A 25,087-nucleotide genomic window follows, 5' to 3' on the forward strand; every position below is an offset into this window, starting at 1 on the left:
ACTTCTCTGCTGTTCCCAAGAGCAGGGAGTCCTGGGTGGGGAGGAGGGCTCCTCCTTGCTAGCTCTTTTCAGTCCTGGAGTGGTAGCTGCTACATATAGCTGCTATTCCTATACTGTTAGCCTTCTCTCTACTTCATACTAGCCAATCCCTTACTACTGCAAACCCCTGCTGGAGTTAATAACTTTTTTAATCTTTTTATTAAAAGTTCCTCCTTCAAATTTCTGTGTGGTTTTTCTCTCCTGATTGGATCCTGATTGAACCTCAGCCAATACGAGAGGCCAAAGTCAGGACTCTTAACTGACTGTTCTTAGACTGCATCTGGTCCTTTATCTAATATGAGGCATCTGTCTCACTTAAAACAACCAAATCTGCATTTGAAACTAGAAAGGGACGGGAGGGGCGCCTGGGTGGCTCAGTTGGTTAAGCGACTGCCTTCGGCTCAGGTCATGATCCTGGAGTCCGGGGATCGAGTCCCGCATCGGGCTCCCTGCTCAGCAGGGAGTCTGCTTCTCCCTCTGACCCTCCTCCCTCTCATGCTCTCTGTCTCTCATTCTATCTCTCGCAAATAAATAAAATCTTAAAAAAAAAAAATTGCTAGAAAGGGACGGGAGGAGGAAGGCACAGGAAACATGAGAAACTGAGGCTGAAGATTTAAGTGGTAGAGAATTGACAACTGATTCTATAATGAACAAAGTGAGAGCTATTAAAAATAAATTTAAAAATGAAGCCCTTACTGATGAGCTAAGCTTGAATTACAGTCAAGCAATTGAAGCCCTTCCTCCAGATAAATATGGCCAAAATGAGAGTTTTGCTCAAATTCAAGTGAGATTTGCTGAATTAAAAGCTATTCAGGAGCCGGATGATGCCCATGACTGCTTTAAGATGGCCAGAGCAAACTGCAAGAAATTTGTTTTTGTGCATACACCTTTTGTACAATTTGAACTATCGCAAGGTAATTTCAAAAAAAGTAAACAACTTCTTCATAAAACTGTAGAATGTGGAGCAGTACCACTGGAAATGCCGGAAATTGCCATTCGGAATTTAAACCTTCAAAAGAAGCAGCTTTCAGAGGAGAAAAAGAAGAGTTTATTAGCATCTACAGTATTGACTGCTCAAGAATCATTCCCCAGTTCACTTGGACATTTATAGAATAGGAACATCAGTTGTGATTCCAGAGGACAGACTAGGAAAGCCAGGTTTTTGTATGGAGAGAACATGCCCCCTCAAGATGCAGAGATAGGTCATCGAAATCCCTTGAAACAAACAAAGCTAAATGGTCGTGCCCATTTGGAAGAGTCCCAGTTAACCTTCTAAGTAGCCCGGATTATGGGAAGACAGATGGTTCAGTTGTACCAAGTCTTACAAGAAGACAGATGTCTGGATCAGAACGCCGAGATATGATTGTGCCTGGATGTAAATCAAGTGGAAATGATTCCAGTGAATTGAGAAATTTAAAGTCGATTCAAAATATCCATTCCAAGGAACCTCTGATGTCAGATAAGAAGAGTTCTGAACTTATTACTGAAACTGAATCAAGCCTTCTAACAAAATTAGAAGAAACTAAGGAACATCAAGAACCAAAGGTTCCAGAGAGTAACCAGAAACACTGGCAGTCTATGAGAAACCCAGAATGTGTAAACTAGAATCCTGCTACATCTTCAAATCAGTGGCAGATTCCAGAGATATCCTGAGAAGTTGATACAGAGCAGAAACAAACCACTTCTGAGCAACCTGCCTTTTCAGTTTCAAAGCAGTCACCACCAATATCAGCACCTAAGTGGACTGATCCAAAATCTATTTGTAAAACACCCAGTAGCAGTGCCTTGGATGATTACATAAGCTGTTTTAGAACTCCAGTTGAAAAGAACGACTTTCCACCTGCTTGTCAGTTGTCTACACCTTATAGCCAACTTGCCTATTTCCAGCAGCAACGGCAGCAAATACCTGCTACCCCACTTCAGACTTTACAGATTTCAGCACCCTCTTCAACAAATGAATGCATTTTGGTTAAAGGAAGAATGTATTCCATACTGAAGCAGATAGGAAGTGGAGACTCAAGTAAGGTATTCCAGGTATTGAATGAAAAGAAACAGATACGTGCCATAAAATATGTGAACTTAGAAGAAGCAGATAATCAAACAACTAAGAGTTACCGGAATGAAATCGCTTACTTGAATAAACTACAACAACACAGTGATAAGATCATCCAACTTTATGATTATGAAATCATGGACCAGTACATTTTACATGGTAATGGAGTGTGGAAATACAGACCTAAATAGCTGGCTTAAAAAGAAAAAATCCATCAATCCATGGGAACGCAAAAGGTACTGGAAAAGTACGTTGGAGGCAGTTTACACAATTCATCAACATGGCATCGTTCACAGTGATCTGAAACCTGCTAACTTTCTGACAGTTGATGGAATGCTAAAGCTAATTGACTTTGGGATTGCAAACCAAATGCAACCAGATACAACAAGTATTGTTAAAGACTCTCAGGTTGGTAAGGTTAATTATATGCCACCAGAAGTAATCAAAGATATGTCTTCCTAGGGGTGCCTGGGTGGCTCAGTTGGTTAAGCGACTGCCTTCAGCTCAGGTCGTGATCCCAGGGTCCTGGGATGGAGCCCCACGTCAGGCTCCTTGCTCAGCGGAGAGCCTGCTTCTCCCTCTCCTTCTGCCCGTCGCTCCCCACTGCTTGTGCTTGCTCTCTCTTTCTTTGTCAAATAAATAAATAAAATCTTAAAAATATATATATATATATATATATGTCTAGCTCAAGAGAGAACGGGAAATCCAAGTAAAAGATAAGTCCCAAAGTGATGTTTGGTCCTTAGGCTGCATTTTGTACTATATGACTTATGGGAAGACACCATTTCAGCATATAATTAATCAGATTTCTAAATTACCTGCCATAATTAACCCTAATCATGAAATCAAATTTCCTGATATTCCAGAGAAAGATCTTCAAGACGTGTTAAAGTGTTGTTTAATAAGGGACCCTAAACAGAGGATATCCATTCCTGAGCTTCTGGCACATCCATATGTTCAAATTCAAACTCATCCAGGTAACCAGAAGGCCAAGGGCACCACTGAAGAAATGAAATATGTTCTGGGCCAACTCGTTGGTTTGAATTCTCCATTTTGAAAGCTGCTAAAACTTTATATGACCACTATAGTAGTGGTGAAAGTCATGATTCCTCTTCATCCAAGACTTTTGAAAAAAAATGGGAGAAAAAATGATTTGCAGCTACTCATAAATTGTCAGATATAACTTGTAAAATATATGGGACTGTTATACTCTTGATTCTCTGTGGAAATCTGCTCTTAAAGACAACTTCACCCTGAAATGTCATGGCAGAAAAATTCAGTGGATTATCCTCAAAAGAAAACTGTAAAAATAATAACCGCTAATGATACTGTATATATTAAATTGTAGAATTGTTTTTTCTCTTTTATGCTTTCCTGTAAATCTCCTCTATTTGTTACCATTTCACACTTAGAATAGTGGGTGAACAACTGAAATATATTCTGAAGAACTATGTAAATAAAGCTTTGTAGCATAAAATGAAAAAAGAAAAAATAGAAAGGGATGGGAGGAGTGAATTATAACATAAAAAAGTCCAGCATAGTAAAATGGCCAGTTAGAAGGGAGTTCAAGCCAGTTGACCTCACTCTGTTTCTCCAAGAATAGACTTATCATTCAACTCGGGGCAAGAGGATAAGGCAGCCCCCACTCTCCCTCACCTCCCCAGTACAGAGCAGGCATCCCTTCCAATGAGCACTCTCTGGTACAAGGGGCATGCCTGAGGACCAGTCAATTTGGGTTCTTCTAATATTTTCACACTAGGTATTAACCCAGGAAAGAGGCAAACAAGGGGACATACCTCTGTTTCAGTCCTCAAGAAACAAAAGAGGAGAATAAAGGAACCTACGTTAACCTTCAGTAAGCTCTCACTCATCTTCAAGACTTATGTAAGGAGGCTGATGATAAGAACTGCAAGCTTCCTGAGCATGTACTATGTACCCGCTCACATGGCTGTGGGGTATTCTGTGTTATTTGCTGTGAGTGTTAATACAGGTCTCCTTGGTCACCGCTATTCCTGTTTTCCTCACTGTCATGAGAGTCTTGCTGTGTAATACCTAAGCAGCAGCCTGCTTCCTAAACAGTCCCTCAATTTCAGAATACTTGTGGTGAAAAGGACCATGTGCACCGCTTAACACTGACTCGTGTGCAGCTCTGCAGGGGTGGTCACACAAAGAACCCATCTGTGGCTACAGCCAGCACAGTTCCAGGAGGGCCTGCAAGCCAGCCCTGCGAGGTCTCCAAGGCCTGTCCCACGTTTCTGAGCTTCCACATTTTCTGAGGGGATCGGGCAAAATCTAAAATGTAATACAATAATATTCAAAACAACTTCTGTCATAAAATGCGCTTTTAAGAGATGATACATTACCTTATTATTATCTCTTCTATCTCATCATCTACCTTGCTTTCACTCCCCATATATATGAAAGCTGAACTGAATGGTGGGCACAAACAATGAACGGGAGTCACTGAACTGTGAGTGCTGTGTGAAACATGGCAGCAGCCGCAACAGAGAACGGAGCAGCCCTGAGGTCCTTCTTTCCCTTCCCTTTACAGACATCCTGGTAGCAGCTGTCTGCAACCCTCAATGGGCTAGTGTTGGACCAACTTCACAAGAGCTGTCTTTGTTCAGCCTGCTTCCCCTTCTCCCCATTCTTGCAGGACTCCCTGAGGACGCTGCTCCCTCCTCCTCTATCTGCCACAAAGAGGCTAGAGACATCATCCAGTTCCCACCCCAACCACAAACCTTCCAGAAATACTATTTGTAAAGAACAATGTATAAGAGAAAAATCAAGAAAAAGGCTTGGGAGAGAAACAATACCATCGAGCTCACAAAGACTATTTCAGTTGCTTTTATAATTGGGGTTTACACATGTGCATGTGCACCCATGCGTGTGTGTTGTCTTTTAATATTTAATTACTTAAATCATGTTAAATAAAACTTAAACCTTCCTGACCGCAGGACATGGAGACTCTTGCTCTAACCCTTTTACAAACAGAACTGACGCCAAGGGTTTCAGTTTAGGACAGCAAACGTGTACTTGGATGACTGTGTCTACCCAAACCTTTAACTGAGCATAGCAACATGTAAAACAGAACAATCTCTTTTCATGGCATAAGTAAGCAAGCAAAATGTCATCAAAACTAACTTGGTACCAGGTCAAATTCTAAGCTGGGACAATAGAGCAAAATAATTAAGTTCTCAAACAGCCTGGAATCTAAGTAGGAAAGCAAATGAAATGATGAAATGCTGAGAATGGTTCACATAAACTAATAAAACCATATAGTCTGGGCGCCTGGGTGGCTCAGTTGGTTAAGCGACTGCCTTCGGCTCAGGTCATGATCCTGGAGTCCCGGAATCGAGTCCCACATCGGGCTCCCTGCTCAGCAGGGAGTCTGCTTCTCCCTCTGACCCTCCTCCCTCTCATGCTCTCTCTCATTCTCTCTCTCTCAAATAAATAAATAAAATCTTTAAAAAAACAAAAACAAAACCATATAGTCTGAATATAAGTAAATGAGCTGTCTAGTCCTCAAATGATCATATCTGTGATAGCTGCATCAAAAGTCAATGATCTGCCTCTATTAAAAGGGGTAGTAATTTCTACTCTTCCACAGATAGCCATATTCCAAACTAGTAGAGACAAATGACCACATGATTATTTCAAGAAACAGTTTTATCCTTTCAGATAAAACTGCTCTGAAGTAAAGGAAATAATTCTGTGTTAAAAGGGTAAATGAGAAACAAACACCAAATCAATCACTAAAAGTTAAGATGCTGGCAAAAGTGAAGGGACAGAAGAACTGTTAACATTTTAAAAGGGCAAAACCCAAATTCTACACTGCTGTCATGATAAACATTCAAGTCATAAGGGATGCATGAATGCTTTCAGGGACAGAGGGGGAAGGGATGAGGGGGAAAATCATGTGGTACAGTTTATTACCCTGAGCACAAATATAATCAGTGCTCAATATCATAATGGCTCATAAAGTAATGTCAGTGCTTTCTCATCCAGAAATCAATTTGTTTACTTGCTATGCAGGTGCAGATTGCCTCTAGGCAAACTGCTTAAACACATATGAACAAGCCAGTTTACCTTCCCTTTTATTTCATGTTTCCATGTAAATGGAGACAGCCTGAGTCATTATTACAGAGCCCAGAGGCCATAACCCAAGGGGCTCACTTTTAGCTCTGTAGAAGCAGTTTCAGACAGTCAGACCGTGATTCACATTTTGGTTCTTTAGTAACATTTGCATTCCCTCTTATATTTTCAAGACTGAAGAGGCAGAGAAAAAAGCCAGAGGCTTTTCTGCAGCTCATTTACCATTCATTCGACCCTAAACATCATTTCATGCCATAAGGTCTGGCACTGCCTGGCAAAGAACAAACTGTCCCGAACCATGAGAATTCTGAGTACATGCTCCCTTGGGTATTCTTTCTTGATTTCATTATACTTTCTGAAAATCTTGCACTTTTTTTTTTAATATTTATTTATTTATTTGAGAAAGAGAGAGAGAAAGAGAGAGGAGGGGCAGAGGGGGAGGGAGAATCTCAAGCAGACTCCACTCTAAGTACAGAGCCCCAGGCGGGGCTCAATCCCAGGACCCTGAGATCATGACCTGAGGCAAAATCAAGAGTCAGATGCCCAACTGACTGAGCCACCCAGGCGCCCTGAGAATCTTGCACATTTTAAGTGGCTCCAGCACTTAACTTTTAACAAGGTGTCTTTTTTTTTTTTTTTAAGATTTTATTTATTTGACAGAGAGACACAGCGAGAGAGGGAACACAAGCACGGGGAGTGGGAGATGGAGAAGCAGGCTCCCTGCAGAGCAGGGAGCCCAATGTGGGGCTCAATCCCAGGACCCTGGGATCATGACCTAAGGCAGACGCTTAACGACTGAACCACCCAGGCGCCCCAACAAGATGTCTTTCAAGGGAGAGAAGTCAGGTGAATTCCAACAAATTACTAATACCAGGTACTCAGGAAGCAAAGCAGAACGTTTGTTTCCCCTTACAAATGTTTCTGCTTTGCAAATAGATGTGTCTTCCCAAACAGTAAAAATGGATTTGATATCCAAAATGAAATACAATAAACCTTCCTTGAAAAACTCTAAATCTGTTAATATTATTCAGTTGGCAAATGGAGAAACTCAAGCTCCTAAAAATAAGTGACTTGCAAAAGTCAATTACTAAGCGGTGATACCAGATATTGGACCTACTCTCTCTGCTAACCCAGGCTCAAAAAGCTATCTTAAATGGCCTACATTCTACTGGCCAAGTTTTTCTTTTCAAAATAAACATAAACTGTCCTACAAATGAAACAAATCCATCTCTGCCATGGAGGTAAGAGCTGTAAATGAGATGCTCAATCCAATCTCTTTTGATACAAATTGTAAAAGGCTTAATAATTACCATAGGCAGACATCCTAGTTAAGGTAAGGGGCTCCTATCTCTTTCCACCCTCCTCCTCCCACCAAACCTCCAAATTACACATGCCAGAGCCACAGATGCTGATATCCTGGTTGGGTTTATATGTCACTGACAGGCAAGTAGCTGACAGACTATTGTTATAGATGTTGATTAGGCACAACCACTGATAAGCCCAGTAAGTGATAAATTCTAATGTGGTAATTACATATGAGGAGGGAAAAGTTAAAACTGTGTCACTTGGGGCGCCTGGGTGGCTCAGTAGGTTAAGCTTCTGCCTTCGGCTTGGGTCATGATCCCAGGGTCCTGGGATCCAGCCCCGCATCAGGCTCCCTGCTCAGCAGGGGAGTCTGCTTCTCCCTCTCCCTCTATCCCTCCCCTCCCCCCTGGCTCGTGCTCTCTCTCTCTCAAATAAATAGATAAAATCTTAAAAAAAAGAAAGAATGCTTAAAAAAATAAAATTGTGTCACTTATCATGATACATATCAAACAATTATAAACTTAATTACTGAAGAATTCAAGCACATATTAAACTAGTGAGAATAGTGAAATGAATCCCATTAAATCCAACTTAATGCAAAAAGTTCTCAAACCATGACCAATTTATCTATTCTTCAACCATAAAATATTTTGAAGCAAATTCCACCATCATATCACATCATATCCATAAATTCTTTAGCATGTAACCGTAATATATATTTAAGCTCTTATTTCCTACTGGGATGTAATGTAGCACAATAAATTTTGAAGGAGGCTCAGTACAAAGATGCTTGACTTCCACTGTTTCAAAATGACAGACTCTTAAGTGTGAGCAGGCTAGTTTTCATATCAGGCGGAGATGCCTCAGCAGCTGCCGCAGGACAAAGAATCTGGTCTAGCCATCCCACCCCTTTCCTTCTCATCACTTCCACAGAGCATCACTGCTTTTGTTCTGTACACTTAGCAGTTTTCTTTGGGTAGATACCCAGAAAAGGGTAAATGCCCTTTTGTGTGCCCAGGGAAATCCTGTCCCTGTCTGGCAAAGATGATTCTTTTAAAAGCTTCTGACTAGACCTTCTATTCCATTCCTGAGATTCTCAGATACCTGTTTTTTGTTGTTTTTGTTTTTGTTTTTTGTCTGTTCCTGTAAAAATCGAAGCTCAAAACATGGACTGGTTTTCTGAAATGGTCTGATACTTTACCACTTCTATTATGAATGAAAGTTAACTCATTGGTATATACCAGTTTTAACTGGTAATTGAGTTGATCAATCTCAGTTGCTATTTCTCTATATACAGCTCAGAAGATCACCCTATGCTCATTCATAGAGAAGCATCTTGCCTGGAAACAATCCTGTAAGTCCTTCTTTTCCCCCTCAAACATGGCTGAAACATTACAAATGAGTAGCACACACATAAGCTGTGGCCCATTTCTAGTTCCATGCATGTTCATGCTTCTTCCCTATAATACTGTCATTTTTTTCATTCCCATTACAACCCTAAGCAATCAGAATTTTGATAATAAAACATACCATTTCATCTCAGTACCATTCAACAATGCCTTCTTTAAGTAGTTATAATAGCAGATGGCAATATAAAGATGTACAAAGGTGACAGTAGTAAGTTTCTGCTGAATTGCACAGTTGATTATGGTGGCCACAAAACTTACCAGTATCAAATAGACATTTTTCCAAAGAAGGCAAACCGGTGGCCAAAAAACACATGAAAAGATGCTCAACCTTATTAAACATCAAGGGAAATCAAAACCACAATGTGGTATCACTTTACACCAATCTGAATGGCTGTTATCAAAAGGACAAGAAACAATCATTGTTGGTAAGGATGTGGAGAAAAGGGAACCCTCGTGCACTGTTAGTGGGAATGTTAACTGGTGCAGTCATTCTAGACAACAGTATGGAGGTTCCTCAAAAAATTAAAAATAGAACTACCATATGACCCAGTAATTCCACTTCTGGGTATCTACCCAAAGAAAACAAAAACACTAGTTTAAAAAACATATGAATGGATAAAGAAGATGTGCTATGTATATTTTATACTGGAATATTACTCAGCCATAAAAAGAATGAAATCTTGCCATTTGTGACAACAGGGACGGACCTACAGGGTATTATGCTAAGTGAAATTAAGTCAGACAGAAATAGACATACCATATAATTTCACTTATATGTGGAATCTAAAAAACAAATGAACAAATAAAAAACAGAAAGAGACTACATAAATATAGAGAACAAAATGATGGTTGCTGGGGGAGAGGGTGATGGCCAAAAAGGTTGAAGGGGACTAAGAGGTACAAACTTACAGTGGTAAAATAAATCACAGGGATGAAAAGTATAGCATAGGGGATATAATCATTAATACTGTAATAGCATCCCCCCTTAACCTGTGATGTTTAATTCTCCATCCACTGACCCCTACTCTGTTCTCTATAAATCCCACTTTTCCTCACTGTATTTGGAGTTGAGCCCCATCTCTCTCCCCCAGTGGGAAACCTCACTGCAGTGGTCCCTGTACTTAATCTTGATCCTGAATATCTGCCTTACTGTTGTTTAACAAGTGTCACTGGATATTGTTTTTAACAGTATTAACACCTTTGTGGAACCCCCTCATCTGCAGTGTAGTAGGCTGGACTTCCTGACCTTCTAATGAAAGCGGTAAGTCATTTCTGAGATTTGGTTATAAAAAGACTGTGGCTGCCCTCCTGAGCTCTCTCCCTCTTCTGGATCACCACTCCCCACCCCCTTTGAGCCTTGAGAAGACTACAGCCCTGACTGAAAGCTCAACAGCAGTATCACAGAAGACCCTGAGTCAAAGTCACTGAATGAAGACCTGGATTCCTCACTCACAGAAAGTGTGAGACAACAAATGCTCATTGTTTTAAGCCTGCAGTCAGTAAATCAGTACCCATAGGCCAAATGTGGCTCACTGTATGCTTCTGTAAATAAAGTTTTATTGGAACACACACAGCTACACTCATTCACTTCATGCATTTTCTACAGCTGTGTTCACACTACAACAGCAGAGTTAAGTAGTTGTGACACAGAACGTGTGGTATGCAAAACCTAAAATATTTATTATTTGGCCCTTTACAAATAAATGTGTCATCTCCAGTTGCCTCTAAGTTTGGGGGTAATTTGTTATTCAGTAATACGTAACTAATGCACTCTGATCTTACAGCGTCACAGCTATTCCTCTCTCTATATATAACACCTTTTAATTATCCCTGTATGTCTGTTTTTTCCACCATACACAGGGTTCCATGTTAGTAGATAAAGAATGTTTTCATCAACTTCATAACCTCATTTCCCTGGCACACAGTAGGACCTTAATAAATGTAGACTGAACCAAGAATGCCTAGACAAATATATTTTACCTACTAATGTGGGAAACTCACCACCTAGCAATACATCCTTTAAATAAAGTACATTATATTGAGAAAAGCCAAAATTACAAGTGGTGCTGAATAGCTACTACTTCCAGTTGAATCCATTTTAAAGGTATTTGTTGACTGCCACAGAAACAATGATTCTAGATCTAGGAAAATTGTTATCTTTTAAACTGGCTATACTTTTATAAAACCTCATTGTTTAAAATACCTGTACATCAGTTTATATCAGATACTTCCAAGATTATTGCCATTAGTTGTAACCATGAAACAAAGAATATATTTTCCAGCACCTGGAAATGTTACTGAAATTTTCCAAAACACTGCAGAATTTCAGTTTTGTCCCAACAAACTCTGCATATCAGAATTAAGAACTAAAGTTGGCAGCAGCAGCTGTCAAACATAAGTCAACATCCTACATGCAATGATTCATTGTAGCTTTCTATCTCAGTCTGGTTCCCTTCTCACTCTGTTTGCCAGGGGCATGAGGACAATACTGTTGGCAAAAATAAAAACTTGGATATTCTTGTAATGTTCAATTTTAAGGAATATATTCGTTATGACGTATAAATGTAATATTTTTAGTTTTTCAAACCTGGATATTTTCTCTGGCAAATTTCTACAAAGAAGAGGCAGAAAAATTCCATTTTTGTTTCAATCTTACTATCCACAGGCAAGCACAGGAGGTTAACCTTTACTTTTATGTTCAATGGTAAATTTTTAACTTTTAAGATATGATCAAATATATTCAAAACTTCCACGTAAGAAAACTTACTCTAAAACCTAAGTGAAGCCTAAGTTGTGTGGTTCAGAGCTCAGACTTTGAACACAAGACACAAATGGGTGTGGCCCTGGGTTCAAATCCCAACTGCCCAAATTACCAAGCATGTGTCTCTAAAGTCCTTTCCTTTCCCATCTGTGTGACAAGGGGGAAATACGCAGCACCTCACAGGATTATTGTGAGGATTCAGAGGCTGTGAAGCACTTATCATATAGCCAGAAAAGCACTAAATGGTATGAAAGGCCAAGATGATTTCTAAAAATAATTAATGAGTTTATATGGGACATATGTATTAATAATCTGACTGTGGGTTTGGGAAAGATTCTAAATAGGACACAAAAAACACAAACTTTATAAACAGAAAAAAATCAATAAAGTATCAAAATAAAAAAACCTCCGCTTTTCAAAAGATACTTACAAAAATGGGAAGATAAGCCACAGACTGGGAAGAGACATTTGCAAAATATTTACCTAACAAAAGACTTATACATAGAATATAGCAAACACTGTTAAAACTTAGAAACATCCCAATAAAAGATGGGCAAGAAAATTGAACATTTTGCCAAAGATACACTGATTGCAAATAAGCGTATGAACTGATGCTCAACTACATGAGTCATTAAGAAAATGCAAATTAAAACCACAATGAGGCACTACTACCCACCCTCAAAATGGTTAAGATTGAAAAAAAATTTACCAAACCAAGTGTTGGTGAGAATGGGGAGAAATGGAACCCTCAAATACTGCTGGTGGGAATATAAATGGTACAACCTCTTTGGAAAGGAGTTTAGACATTTCTTTTTTAATACTTAAAAAAAAAGATTTATTTATTTGGGAGAGAGAGAGAAAGAGCACGCGTGGGCAGGGAGGGACAGAGGGAGAGGGAAAGCGAGAATCCTGAGACAGACTCCCTGCTGAGCATGGAGCCAGAGGACCCTGAGATCATGACCTAAGCTGAAATCAAGAGTTGGCCACTTAACCTAAAAATTTAATATACATAAGCTACCCAACAACCAGTCATTCCACCCAAGAGAAATGAAAGCACATGTCCCTGCAAGAACTGTATAAGAATGTTCACAACAGCTTTATTTGTAATAGCCAAAAACTGGAACCAACTCAAATGTCAACCAACAAGTGACTGGCTAAACAGATTATAACATGTCCCTAAAATGGAACGTTACTCAAGGATACAACGGAATGGACTGCTGATACAGGCAACAACATGGCTGGATCTCAAAATAAGTATGCTGAGTTAAAAAGCCAGTTCAAACAAAGAAAACACTATTGTATGATTCTATTTATATGAAAGTCTAAAAAATACAAAGTAATCTAGAGTGACAAAAAGCAGATCAAAGTCCCTAGGGATGCAGGGAAGGATTATAAATGGGCATGAGGAAACTTTGGGGATGATGATCGTGATTATCCTGATTGTGGTGAGGGTATCACTGTGTATACTTGTCAAAACTGATCAAACTGCACATTAAAATTGTGCACTTCATTGAGATTCATTAGTTCAACCTCAATAAAGCTGTTTCTTAAAAAACTGCACACCAGAATTTTTATTTTATTTTTATATTTTTTAAAGATTTTATTTATTTATTCATGAGAGACAGAAAGAGAGACAGGCAGAGGCAGAGGGAGAAGCAGGCTCCCCACGGAGCAGGGAGCCCGATGTGGGACTCGATCCCAGGACCCTGGGATCATGACCTGAGCCGAAGGCAGTCGCTTAACCAACTGAGCCACCCAGGTGTCCCACCAGAATGATTTTTTTTTTTTTAAAGATTCCATTTATTTATTTGACAGAGAGAGACACAGCGAGAGAGGGAACACAAGCAGGGGGAGTGGGAGAGGGAGAAGCAGGCTTCCCGCGGAAGCAGGGAGCCCGATGTGGGGCTCGATCCCAGGACCCTGGGATCATGACCTGAGCCGAAGGCAGATGCTTAACGACTGAGCCACCCAGGTGCCCCCCACCAGAATGATTCTTAATCTTTATACACTAGTATATGAACAGATCACTACTATGGGTTGAATTCTGCCCCCCACCAGAATGATTTTTAATCTTTATACACTACTGTATGAACAGACCACTACTATGGGTTGAATTCTGTCCCCCAAAAAGATATGTTGATGTCCTAACCCCTGGTACCCGTGAATAGGGTCTTATTTGGAAACAGAATCTTTGCAGATACAATTAAGATGACTGATGTACTATTACAAAGAAGAGAGGAGACACACAGATAAGACGCACCCACAGGGGAGAATATCATGTGAAGAAATGGACACATATGGAGAAGACAGTCATTAAAGAGGTAGAGGCTGGAATGATACATCTATAAGCCAAAAAGTAAATAAGCATTGCTGGCAAAAGCCAGAAGCTAGAATAGGCAAGGAAGGATTCTTTCAACTTCAGGTTTCAGAGGAAACATGGCCCTGCTGACACAATGATTTCTCACTTTTAGCCTTCAGAACTTTTAGACAGTAAATTTGCTGTGTGAAGCCACCCAGTTTATGGTACTTTGTTACAGCAGTTCTATGAAACTAACATAACAATTAAAAAAACTTAAGGAGTTGGGGGGTGCCTGGCTGGCTCAGTCAGAAGAGCATGTGAACCTTAAGTTCGAGCCCCACACTGGGTGTAAAAATAAAATCTTAAAAAAACTTGAAGGGCACTGGAGTGGCTCAGAGGGTTAGGTGTCTGACTCTTGGTTTCAGCTCAGGTCATGATCTCAGGGTAGTGGGATCGAGCCTTGCATCGGGCTCTGTGCTTAGTGTGGAGTCGTCTGGAGATTATCTCCCTCTCCCTCTGCTCCTCCCCATGCTCATGCTCTCTCTAATAAATAAATAAAATCTTTAAAAAAAAAAAACCCAAAAAACTTAAGGAATTGTATATTTATGTGAAAACACATTTATTTCTAAAAGTAGATATTCTATAGGAGAATACTTGTGTCCAATGTTGTTTTGTTTTTTTTTTAAAGATTTTATTTATTTATTTGACAGAGAGAGAGATAGTGAGAGCAGGAACACAAGCAGGGGGAGTGGGAGAGGGAGAAGCAGGCTTCCCGCTGAGCAGGGAGCCCGATGCGGGGCTCGATCCCAGGACCCTGGGATCATGACCTGAGCCGAAGGTAGATGCTTAACGACTGAGCCACCCAGGCGCCCCAAAGTTGGTTTTAATCACAGAATGGTCACTGGGTCTCACAGATACACAATAAATGGCTGTGCTTCCAAAATACATATTTTTATACATAAATATATAAAAAATAAATAATAGTTTCATTTTAACATCATCTATCCAAATAATATAGGTAAGGTGTAAATTTTAGTCAACTGCTGTTTTTTAAAATAAGTGATTTATAACTGATACTTTAACATTTTTTTGTGTGTTTTAAACCAATAGGAAAGCAATTATAATGGTTAAAATCTTGGTATTTAATTGTCATGGTAAATCATTTAGAAAATTTTATGTGTATTGACAACAAATTCACAAACTGATTCTGAAGTTGAGGTTCATTCCAAAATGTCTTCAGCTATACAGAAAAACAGAAAAGGGATCTTTATCTAAAGACTTTCCACTCCTTTTAACAATTCCTTTCATACAGCTAATTTTTTAAGCATTAACATTGCTATTTTTAATTTCAGCATATACTTTCTAAACTATAAAGAAATATATTTTATATTTTTTTGGTAACAAAGAAAACATACTCCCCTTCAGAAAAGAAGTTTCCCAAAACTCATGAAAAACAAAATGACCATGATCTTTTGATCATGATATTTTGGTAGATATAAAAGAGGTACTGCTAAGCCACTTTAGTTTCTCATTTCTTCACTCATTCAATGAGGAATAGATACTGGACAGTGATGACCTACTAGGTACTATGGTAGATGCTAGAGATACAGAAGAAGTAAGGCAAGGCCTCTGGGCTTGGAAAATCCTCTCTATTAGTGGGGGGGGCATAGGAGAGGGACAGGTAAGCGAGAAGGTTGAGGAGGGGTATGCCTATAAAACCAATTATTACAATATAAATACCTGTGGATTTTAGTTTTTTAAAAACATCTGTGTAGGGCAACTGGGTGGCTCAGTCATTAAGCATCTGCCTTCGGCTCCGGTCATGATCCCAGGGTCCTGGGATCGAGTCCCACATCGGGCTCCCTGCTCAGCGGGACGCCTGCTTCTCCCTCTCCCACTCCCCCTGCTTGTGTTCCCTCTCTCGCTGTGTCTCTGTCAGATAAATAAATAAAATCTTAAAAAAAAGTATCTGTGCAATTGAGATATAACTGGCATTATGTAAGTTTGAGGTAGCCAACCCAACCTGTTGGTTTGATACATTTATTTATTGCAATATCACTGCTACAGTAGCTTTAGCTAACATCTTTACCATGTCACATAATTATCACTACCTTTATGTGCTGAGAACAGTTAAGTTCTAGTCTCTTAGCAACTTTGAAGTGTTTAATACAGTAGTGTTGACTATAATCACTATGTTGGGCATTAGATCTCCAAAACTTATTTATCTACTAGTTGCAAGTCTACACCCTTAAAACAACATCTCTTCAATTCACCCACCCCTTCGGCCCTGGTAACGACCATTCTACTCTGTTTTCACAAGCTGAGTTTTTTTTTAGATTCCACATATAAGAGAGATCATACAGTATTTGTCTTTCTCTGACTTATCTCAGCATAATGCCCTCAAGGTCTATCCATGTTGTGGCAAGATTTCCTTCTTTTTCACAGCTGAATAATATTCTAGTACGTGTGTTTGTCTGTAAAACACATGTAAGAAAGCACGACTTACTACCTTTTAAAAAGCAACCTTGGCAAACTGATAACTCTGTGTACCACAGAGGGAAAAAAACTGTTATTAATTGTGTGATGTATACATTGTTAGGAAGATTAAATGTGCTCTCACTGAACCATTAAATAATAAGAATAGACAAAAATGGCAAAGCTGCAATTTTATCCCAATTGTCTACTATATTTCTAAAATTAAAATATGTACGTTCGTTTTTCATCCAAAAGACAGGTAAAGAAATGATAAACTACAAAACAGTTATGCAAGGAAATGCACATCCTAAACTGACCTACTCCAAACTCAACTGAACTCAGAGCACTAACATATGTCAATCAAGGTCAGGAACTGGTTAATAAGGATGATCACCTCTTCTAACTTTACGTTCTTCTTCCTCCTTATTGAATTGTGAGTTAAAAAACAAATAACCGCCCTCCCACCCCAAACTCTCAAACATGAGAATTCTTAATAGAATGCCTGACCCATAACAAGGGCTCAATCAATGGTAATGTATTATTCGGGAACATATGATTTGAGTTTTCTGCTCTGAAGCCAAGTCAAGGACATATCCACTAACTAAATGATTATATCCTATATCTAGAAAGATATGAGCTCAGAACTTTTACTTAATAACCAGAAAGTAAAGGTTACTTTTCTTTGCACTTCCTCCTATTCCTGATTGTCCAGTTCCACCAGAAAAAGGGCAGGAAAGGACAGCATAAAGAGGTTCTAACAAGTAAGTAACTTCTCACTGCTGCATCCAGTCAATTTCATGTAAGGATACAAACTTCAAAGTATTTTTTCTTTTCTTCATACTCATTTCAAGATTGACACAGCCCTGGGGCGCCTGGGTGGCTCAGTCGGTTAAGCGTCTGCCTTCGGCTGAGGTCATGATCCCAGGGTCCTGGGATCGAGCCCCGCATCGGGCTCCCTGCTCAGCAGAGAGCCTACTTCTCCCTTTCCCTCTGCCTGCCGTTCTGCCTACCTGTGCTATCTCTCTTTCAAATAAAGAAATTAAAAAAAAAAAAAAAACTTTAAAAAAAAAAAAAGATTGACACAGACCTGACTTTATCCAGGTAAATCTAACTGGGACGTGGAAGAGTGGGAAGGGTAGATGCATAACTTAAAGGAACAACAGGGAAAGATCAAGGTTTTTTTTTTTGTTGTTGCTGTTGTTGTTTTTAAGATTTTATTTATTTATTTGTCAGAGAGAGAGACAGAGAGAGAGACAGAGAGAGTACAAGCAGGGGGAGCGGCAGGCAGAGGGAGAAGCAGGCTCCCTGCTAAGCAAGGAGCCTGCCTCGGGACTGATCCCAGGACACTGGGATCATGACCTCAGCCGAAGGCAGACACTTAAAACAGCGGAACCACCCAGGCGTCCCAAGGGTTCTTTATCTTAGCACTACAACAAGGATGTAATGTCACTGTAGCAAGAAACTACCAGAGACAACACATGCAAATAAGCTTGGCTGTGTTCCAATAAAACTTCACTTATGGATGGTGAAATTTGAATTTCATGTAATTTTTATTATGTCATGAAATATGCTTCTTTTAATTTTTTTCCAACCACCGAAAAATGTACAATCCATCCTAAGCTCGTGGGCTATACAAAAACAGGCAGTGGGCCAGATCTGGCCAACGTTTCTATATAAACTATGTTTTGGACCTAGCCAGCAAAGACTTGAATTTTGAGGTGTCCCCAGTTATTTACAGATCCTTTATATCTAAGGCAGAACAAAAGTGACTTTGAGAATTTTAAGGGTATGTGTGTGTGTGTATGTATTGTTTAGGTGTGTTTTTCATTCATGTTTCCTCAAAAAACAACAGGATGCAACATAGTTTGAGAGATGGAATAAACAGCTAAGAATGAAGTATATGTGTGTGTGTGTGTGTGTGTGTGTATCTTAGATGCGATTTTTGAGCATCAAAAATTCCAAGGAAAAAAAGGTGAATGCTTTGTAGAGGTGTAAGGCTCAGAGTTCTGAGCCCACTGACATGAAAGTGTGATCTACTTTGTGCTAAGGAGTCCACTGTTTAAATTCGAAAGTTAAACCAGTTCTATCCAGGTCATGAGAGATGGCCCTAAAGACAATCTATATGTGTATACACAGCCTTTATATAGAGTCTTTGAGTATAAATGAATAACCATGCTTTATCTAAATCCTTAACATTGAGCTTCATAAGGAAAATAATTTCCAATTATTTCTTAGGCATGTTAGAATCTAGCCAAAATTGGGCGCCTGGGTGGCTCAGTTGGTTAAGCGACTGCCTTCGACTCAGGTCATGATCCTGGAGTCCCGGGATCGAGTCCCGCATCGGGCTCCCTGCTCGGCGGGGAGTCTGCTTCTCCCTCTGACCCTCCCCCCTCTCATGTGCTCTCTGTCTCTCTCATTCTCTCTCTCTCAAATAAATAAATAAAATCTTTAAAAAAAAAAAGAATCTAGCCAAAATTAAGGACATGCTCTAGAACTCAAGACAAAGGCCCACGGGACACTTTTTCTACTAGGAGTGACAACTACTATTTAAATAACATAAATTGCCATAGCAGAACCCTCAAATGTAGAGAGTAATGTTCTATTGTACAAAGTATGCAAGTGTAGTAAGTTTGGGTTATATTTTGTACTTTAAAATAAAAATCTATAAAGTCAGTGTTTTTCATGCTGACCCTCACAAGTCTGAAGCCAGATTCGTTTTCATGTCTTTCATGATGCTCCTTAAACACTTGTGTTTTGTTTCAGAGCACAATCTTTTAACTTACAAGAAAAACATTTTTTGGCAATGAGCACAGCTCTTTTAGTCTCTGATAGTTCTGTTCAAGTCCATAAACATGCCAAGAAAGTGAACAAAGAGTGAGAAGGAATGCAGCAGGAATGGGTCTTGCGCAATACGGAGACGGTGTTAAAGATGTTTGATATTTTATGCATTCAAAGTCAAACAACTGCTCACAGGAAGAGCACCTGTTGGTCATGTTCATGTGCCAAAACCTTGGTGTGCCTTGAGGGGAAGAACTGTGTCTAATTCATCACTGCATCTTTATTTAGCACAGAGTAGGCACCCAATAAAAATTAGTTAAATAATGCATGAAAGCCATTAACCCTACAGCACTACACACAAGATAATAATGCCCCTGCCTCAGTAGGTTGGGGGTGAGGATTTTGAGATAGTAAATGATGTTGAATAACAGCAGTTATTTTTATCCTCATTCTTTTTTTTTCCCCCTGAGGAGGAACAAACTGAAGTTCAACAAGCTTACATAACTTGTCCAAATGAGTGGTGCTGAAATGGGTGTGCCTACCCTCCCTGATTCCTATTAGCTAAGAAACCTGATTTAATACTAAACATAGGCTTCCTATAAAATTAGAAAAACAACCTGACTGCCTAAATTAACAAAAAGTCCACAGAAAAACAGACAATTGCCTATTTTTCCTAGCTAAGCACTGCATTCCTAAAATAAGGAATGATGGTCGTTCTCTCTGCATTAGAGGCCAGAGAAATGGCAGAAACATGAGTCCCTTATTATCACCAGGGAATATATGACCAGAATGGGTGGGAAAACATTTCTCCTTACCTCAGTGTAACAAGCAATACTTCTTAAGAATTATTCTTCCTCCTTTGATTTCAAGTCAAGACAAAAGAAAAGTATCTAGTTGTTTCGAAGGTCATTATAATTATATAAATAACTACCGCCTTGGGCGTATAAGCAATTTTATTCATGGGTACTTTGCTACTGCCTGAAAATAAGTAAAATATGGTTGGTCTCAAATATTGTTTTACATATCTCAATTTTTTAAAAAAGGACTCCAAATCCGAAATCAAAACTGTTTCTGGTAACTTTTCCCTCTTGGATCAAGAGTACATTGGAGTCTACAAGTAAATGCTGACTTCAGAGGCTACTTCCCAAAGCCTTACCCGGTTAACAAGAGAGAACTCAATATTTTCACTAAACCTTATAAAATTTGTAACAAGTCAAACTCTGAAGGTTTTAAATTCTAATACAATCAATTCAAAGTTAATACATCAAATGTACCTAAGAGACACCTGATATAGTATGAAATAAATTCTAATAATGTTAGTATCAATCACAGTCCTTTATTGCTACTATTCTCTTCAAAAGGTAATGAAAGAGTTTATAATTTTCAAGTAAATGTTTCCCTCCCAAACTACAGCTCTCATAGTATATATAGTGGATATAAGTTTAAAAAAGTTTCCTTGACCATTTCTTCCCTGTCAAATTTAAAATATAGAATTTAAAAGAAACTCTAAAAATGAAGCTATTTATGGAAAGAAAATAGTACACAGCATACAAATATCCCTCCGACCATCTAGTTGAAATATTCAAATACTTAAATCAAGAGTCCATAAAGAAATTTAAGTACTATACAGTAAATGTAATAAAAAGAAAAGGAAGTCTCTCTTTACTGCAGCCTCCTGTCAGCAGTAAAACAGGAATACTTCATCTCAGAAACAGAAAATCTAAACATAGTATTTTAAATATGGTTTAATGTTGCAGGGACTTTTTAGAACCTAAAATCCAAAAACAATTCTCAATAACTGTAACAAAAACTAAAATTGTATTGTTAGAGGCAAATTAACTTTGAAAACAAACACCCCCCCCCAACCTTTTAGTTAAGATGGTGTCCAGATTTTTGACGTCCTTCCTTCCTAGGTTACATTCAGTAGTTTCTGCATTCCTTTGCTGAATTCATTTCAATAACAAAGAATCCTCTATGAACACCCCCCAACCCCCACCCAAAACACCACAAACAAATCTCACCACCAAAATTCAAAGAAAAATTCCACACAGAAACTATGTTCTAATAGGCCAAAGCAATCTATCTTTAAACTAAGGGGGAAAAAAATCAATTGTTTCCAATTTTAAATATTACTTTGATGATTATATAATTTTTTAAAGACATAGCACAGCAGGTTGGGGGAAAAGCTAAAACACCTTACAGGATTTGTGAAGAAATGGAAAAATGAGTTCTAGTTTTGCACAGTTCCAATCCAGCACAATCTTGGGATTGTGTTCAATCTTTAATTATAGACTGAGAGGTTCCAGTGGAACCTCTTCAACGTGTATTCCCCACTACTGCATCCACTTAGACATGAATCTCGCCGCAATCACTAGATGCCTTGACCTCCAGCCAACCATGACTTTGCACTCACCTTAGCTCTTCCTCCGGTAACCCATTTAGTCTCACACTATCAGGGCGATCTCGTCTTCTCCGGTAGAGACCTGAGTGTGACAGCTCTTTAAGCTGTAATGCAGTCATACTTCTCTCTACACATTAGTTAACTGACAGTCTGAAGCATTTATGCTGAGCAACGTGGCTGCCAGGGTTCAGAAAGAGCGTATCTCTTGCCGGGACCTCAGCACACCTGACCAGAGTTGGAAACCTCCAGGCAAGCCCGGCTAAGCACAGCTTCCTGTTTCTCTGTTGGTACACACCCTCCTCAGCAAGGCCTGGCCCGCCTTATCTCTGGGCCTTGCACCTTGGGGGGGGGAGGGGGGAAGTCCGTGACCAGGTTGCTCACACATTTACTAATACATGACGTTTAATTGTTATGAATAATCACACCAATTCCTTTATAAATCTTCCCAGCATCATTTTGAATTAAAATTGGGCTAAAAAGCTCCGGTAAGGTAATGACTAAAGAAGGGTCCTGCCCTATTTTATTTGCCAGGAAATCCACTAACACTGCACAAGCAGCTGTCAGTTTAAAGAAGTGCCTGGTCATCATGAGCTCTTTGGGATATTTTCCTTAAAAAGAAAAAAAAAAAGGGCAGAATTGTGAGGGAAGCAGTACAATTCCTCTCTCCCCACTCCTCTTTAGAAAGGAAGGAAATGTCTTTTCTTTTCCCCTAAATACTATTCAAAAATTCCTAACTGAAAGGAACTGCAAGTGGTTTCTTCTATCAACCACCACTCAATGATTTTCTAAATGTAACTACCTATTCTAAAAATTCCCTCTTATCAAATGCGCACCTCAGTATAATCAACCTCGTAGTTAGCTGCATACTGGATCCTAGATGGTAAAGTTAGAATGGCATTTTGTTTTGGTGTGTGTGGGGTGTAGGTTGAGTTTCTGCAAGAGGGGTTTGCAGATAATGGAGGACAGATAACTGTGGAGCAAATCCTTTATCGTTATGGCTCCAAATGATGTTGGTGCAACAGCATGCAAGGTTCTAGCCTCCAGTTCTGTATCAATCCCACTCAATACACATCACCATCTCACAGATACAGGTTAGATCCTTGGAAAGTTCTTAGCTAATAATTTGACCTCATGGTTCTAATAATTTCTCTTTGAGTAATCTGTATTAGCTTCTTTCCCTTCTAGAATCCATTCAATAAGAACAGAAAGAGGTGTCTCTGAAACTTCTTTTTGCACGAAGGGTTAAAGAGTTAACATATTCCCTGAGAGTATCTATATTATAAATACAAAGGTTAAGGCACCCACAAGGAAAGGGGAGTCTATATCTTACTCCTTCACTCAGGACATGCAGATGCTAGCTCCCCTCAGGGCTACAATTTGTCACCCTGCTCCCACCACCCCGGTGAAAAACAGCTTCTTAAAGCTGCCATCAAGATGTAACGTGCATTTTTAAAGATGCAAGAAGTTACTAATTTTGTTATAACACTAGACTTAAATAGTCACAAAACACATAAAAAAATCAAGTGACAAATGTATCTGTTTCTCTTTCTGGAAGGATACACACATATAAAAGGGTAATACTGGGGGTCTCTGGGGAACTTGGGGACAGGAGCAGAAGAAAACTTGCTGTTACAAAGTTCTGCTCTGAACTTTGAATATTCTGCCTATTCAAAAATAAATTAAAAAATTTAGAAGATTTACATATGTCTTTTGTACAAACCCTAGGATCCTACTGAGACCTAAAATACAGAAAAATTTAAAGTTCACAGTAACAGAAACATATAAAATTATGATTCCTAAAGTGTCTAATTCTCACATTTTTATCAAGATAGGTGTGAAAAACAAATGAAGAGAAAAAACCACCAATCTTCAGTTTCTTTTTATTCAAGGCATCAGGACAGAATAGATGCCTGATGAATAAAACACAAATTAATTTGTATTTACTACAAACACAGAAACCTCAACATAATTTTTTTTCCTGTTTCAAGTATTTATTTAAATCCCAGTTAGTTAACATACAGTGTAATATTAGTTTCAAGAAACCTCAACATTAAATAGTACTTGTTTCTACAAAAGATATAAATACGAGAGCTTGATTTTTAAAAGCTTTAAAAGAAGTAATGCAGCATGCTGACAAGGAAAAAGTGCTTGGCAACTACTAAAGGTTAACAAGACAGGAAACACCTCTCTGTGTAGGACGAATCCTGTATTTGATGAGTCTAAGGTTAAAAGGATGTGACCAGAAAAAAAAAAAGTTCCAAGCTATATAACAAACAAACTGAAACAATTCTGGCCCTGACTTTTAAAATGGCTGTAATGCCAAAAAGGAATTTCAGTAAATCAATGCTTACAGTCTAACGAAATTGTCACAACTGAGTAAAACTAAATTCTGAGGCTTAGGGCAAAGCTCTTCTCACGATGTCTTTTCACTGAGGAGAGGCTTCCTCTTTGTCCTTAGCACTCTTTCAGATGTGCTCTGAAATTTTACTGAGCTGTAAGTAGAACCAAGGGAAGGATACACGGGCACAGCTACGCACCTGCACAATTTCTGAAAGGGAAATTCATAAATGCCACAAAACACACCACTGAACGACCAGTTCACGAAGCAGCCAGATCATCACGTCCTCTCCTCACAACAGTGTTCCTGAACTTCAGCACCAAGGGAGGGAGAGAACACCTCTGGAACACACAACAGGGCAGGAACTGGCAAAGGTGGTCTCATATCTTTTTTTTTTTTTTTTTAAACATTCATACTTTTCCTTAGAAACAGAGCTATGAATGGTGCCTTCTGTTAACAGTACAGAGGGAGGCCTATGCAAGCATTTTCTCTGGTCTCTACACAGGGAAACATTTCATTTTAGCACTCCAAACATCCCTGAAAGCCAGTTTTGCCTCCCATTCAATGCAGAATTCCCTACTCTCATTCTCCACATGGCCTCCCTCCCATACAGTTATCATTTGCCAGGGATTCTGCCTTTTAGAGGCTTCCAGGGATGAAGTGCTCACTACTACATAGAACTCCTGGGGCTTTCCCTAGCTCCCATGCCCAATGGTTGTTAAGGAACAATAGCTCACAAAAGTTAATTAAGGTGAGCATCTTTTATCCCACTTCCACTATAGTGCAGCTGGTCTGTGAACCTAATTACAACTTTTTGTTCATGTCTATCCAAACTGTTGGGTTCTCTTTGAATCTGTACTTTGACATAATTAGATACCTGGCATAATTAGATATCTGTTCCAGCTTAACCTCATCAGAATAGCTGATTATTTCTTTTATGAGTTTAAGCCCTTGATTGATATGACTAAATACAAAGTTCTTTGGAGCATCCATCACACAGGTCTTGTTCTCCCAGGCTAATATCTAACCCAGTGGTTTTTCACCTTTCAGAGGGTCAGGGACCTTTTACGAATCTCATGAAAGTAAATGACTCTCAGAAAATGCATGTGAGCACAAAGTTTTATAATCGTTTCA

The 25,087-nt window shown here is 39.2% G+C and overlaps 1 protein-coding gene, 1 long non-coding RNA gene and 1 pseudogene across 8 annotated transcripts in view; 1 reads left to right on the forward strand and 2 right to left on the reverse strand.

Moving 5' to 3' along the window:
• LIMS1 (LIM zinc finger domain containing 1) overlaps nt 1-25,087 on the reverse strand; it is a 151,551-nt gene that overhangs the window by 40,482 nt on the left and 85,982 nt on the right. Inside the window, exon 1 of one of the 7 annotated variants that reach the window (XM_081833304.1) lies at nt 21,628-21,867. The exons of 5 other annotated variants lie outside the window; for them this stretch is intronic. In XM_081833304.1, the coding sequence (XP_081689430.1) occupies nt 21,628-21,734 (107 nt within the window). In that variant the 5' untranslated portion in view covers nt 21,735-21,867. Of the gene's footprint in view, nt 1-21,627; nt 21,868-25,087 lie in introns of those variants that run through there. One more of the 7 variants, XM_006728937.3, reaches the window with a different exon arrangement.
• Nucleotides 647-3,244, forward strand: LOC102749712 (dual specificity protein kinase TTK-like; annotated as a pseudogene).
• Nucleotides 1,753-5,518, reverse strand: LOC145723864 (uncharacterized). The gene is made up of 2 exons (XR_014149205.1): nt 4,763-5,518; nt 1,753-4,729 (listed from the first exon to the last, which is right to left on the reverse strand). It is a non-coding gene; the product is annotated as an uncharacterized LOC145723864 (long non-coding RNA).

The sequence above is a fragment of the Leptonychotes weddellii genome, chromosome 10 (assembly GCF_054177405.1).
Source record: "Leptonychotes weddellii isolate Sample4059 chromosome 10, ASM5417740v2, whole genome shotgun sequence".
Taxonomy (NCBI): domain Eukaryota; kingdom Metazoa; phylum Chordata; class Mammalia; order Carnivora; family Phocidae; genus Leptonychotes; species Leptonychotes weddellii.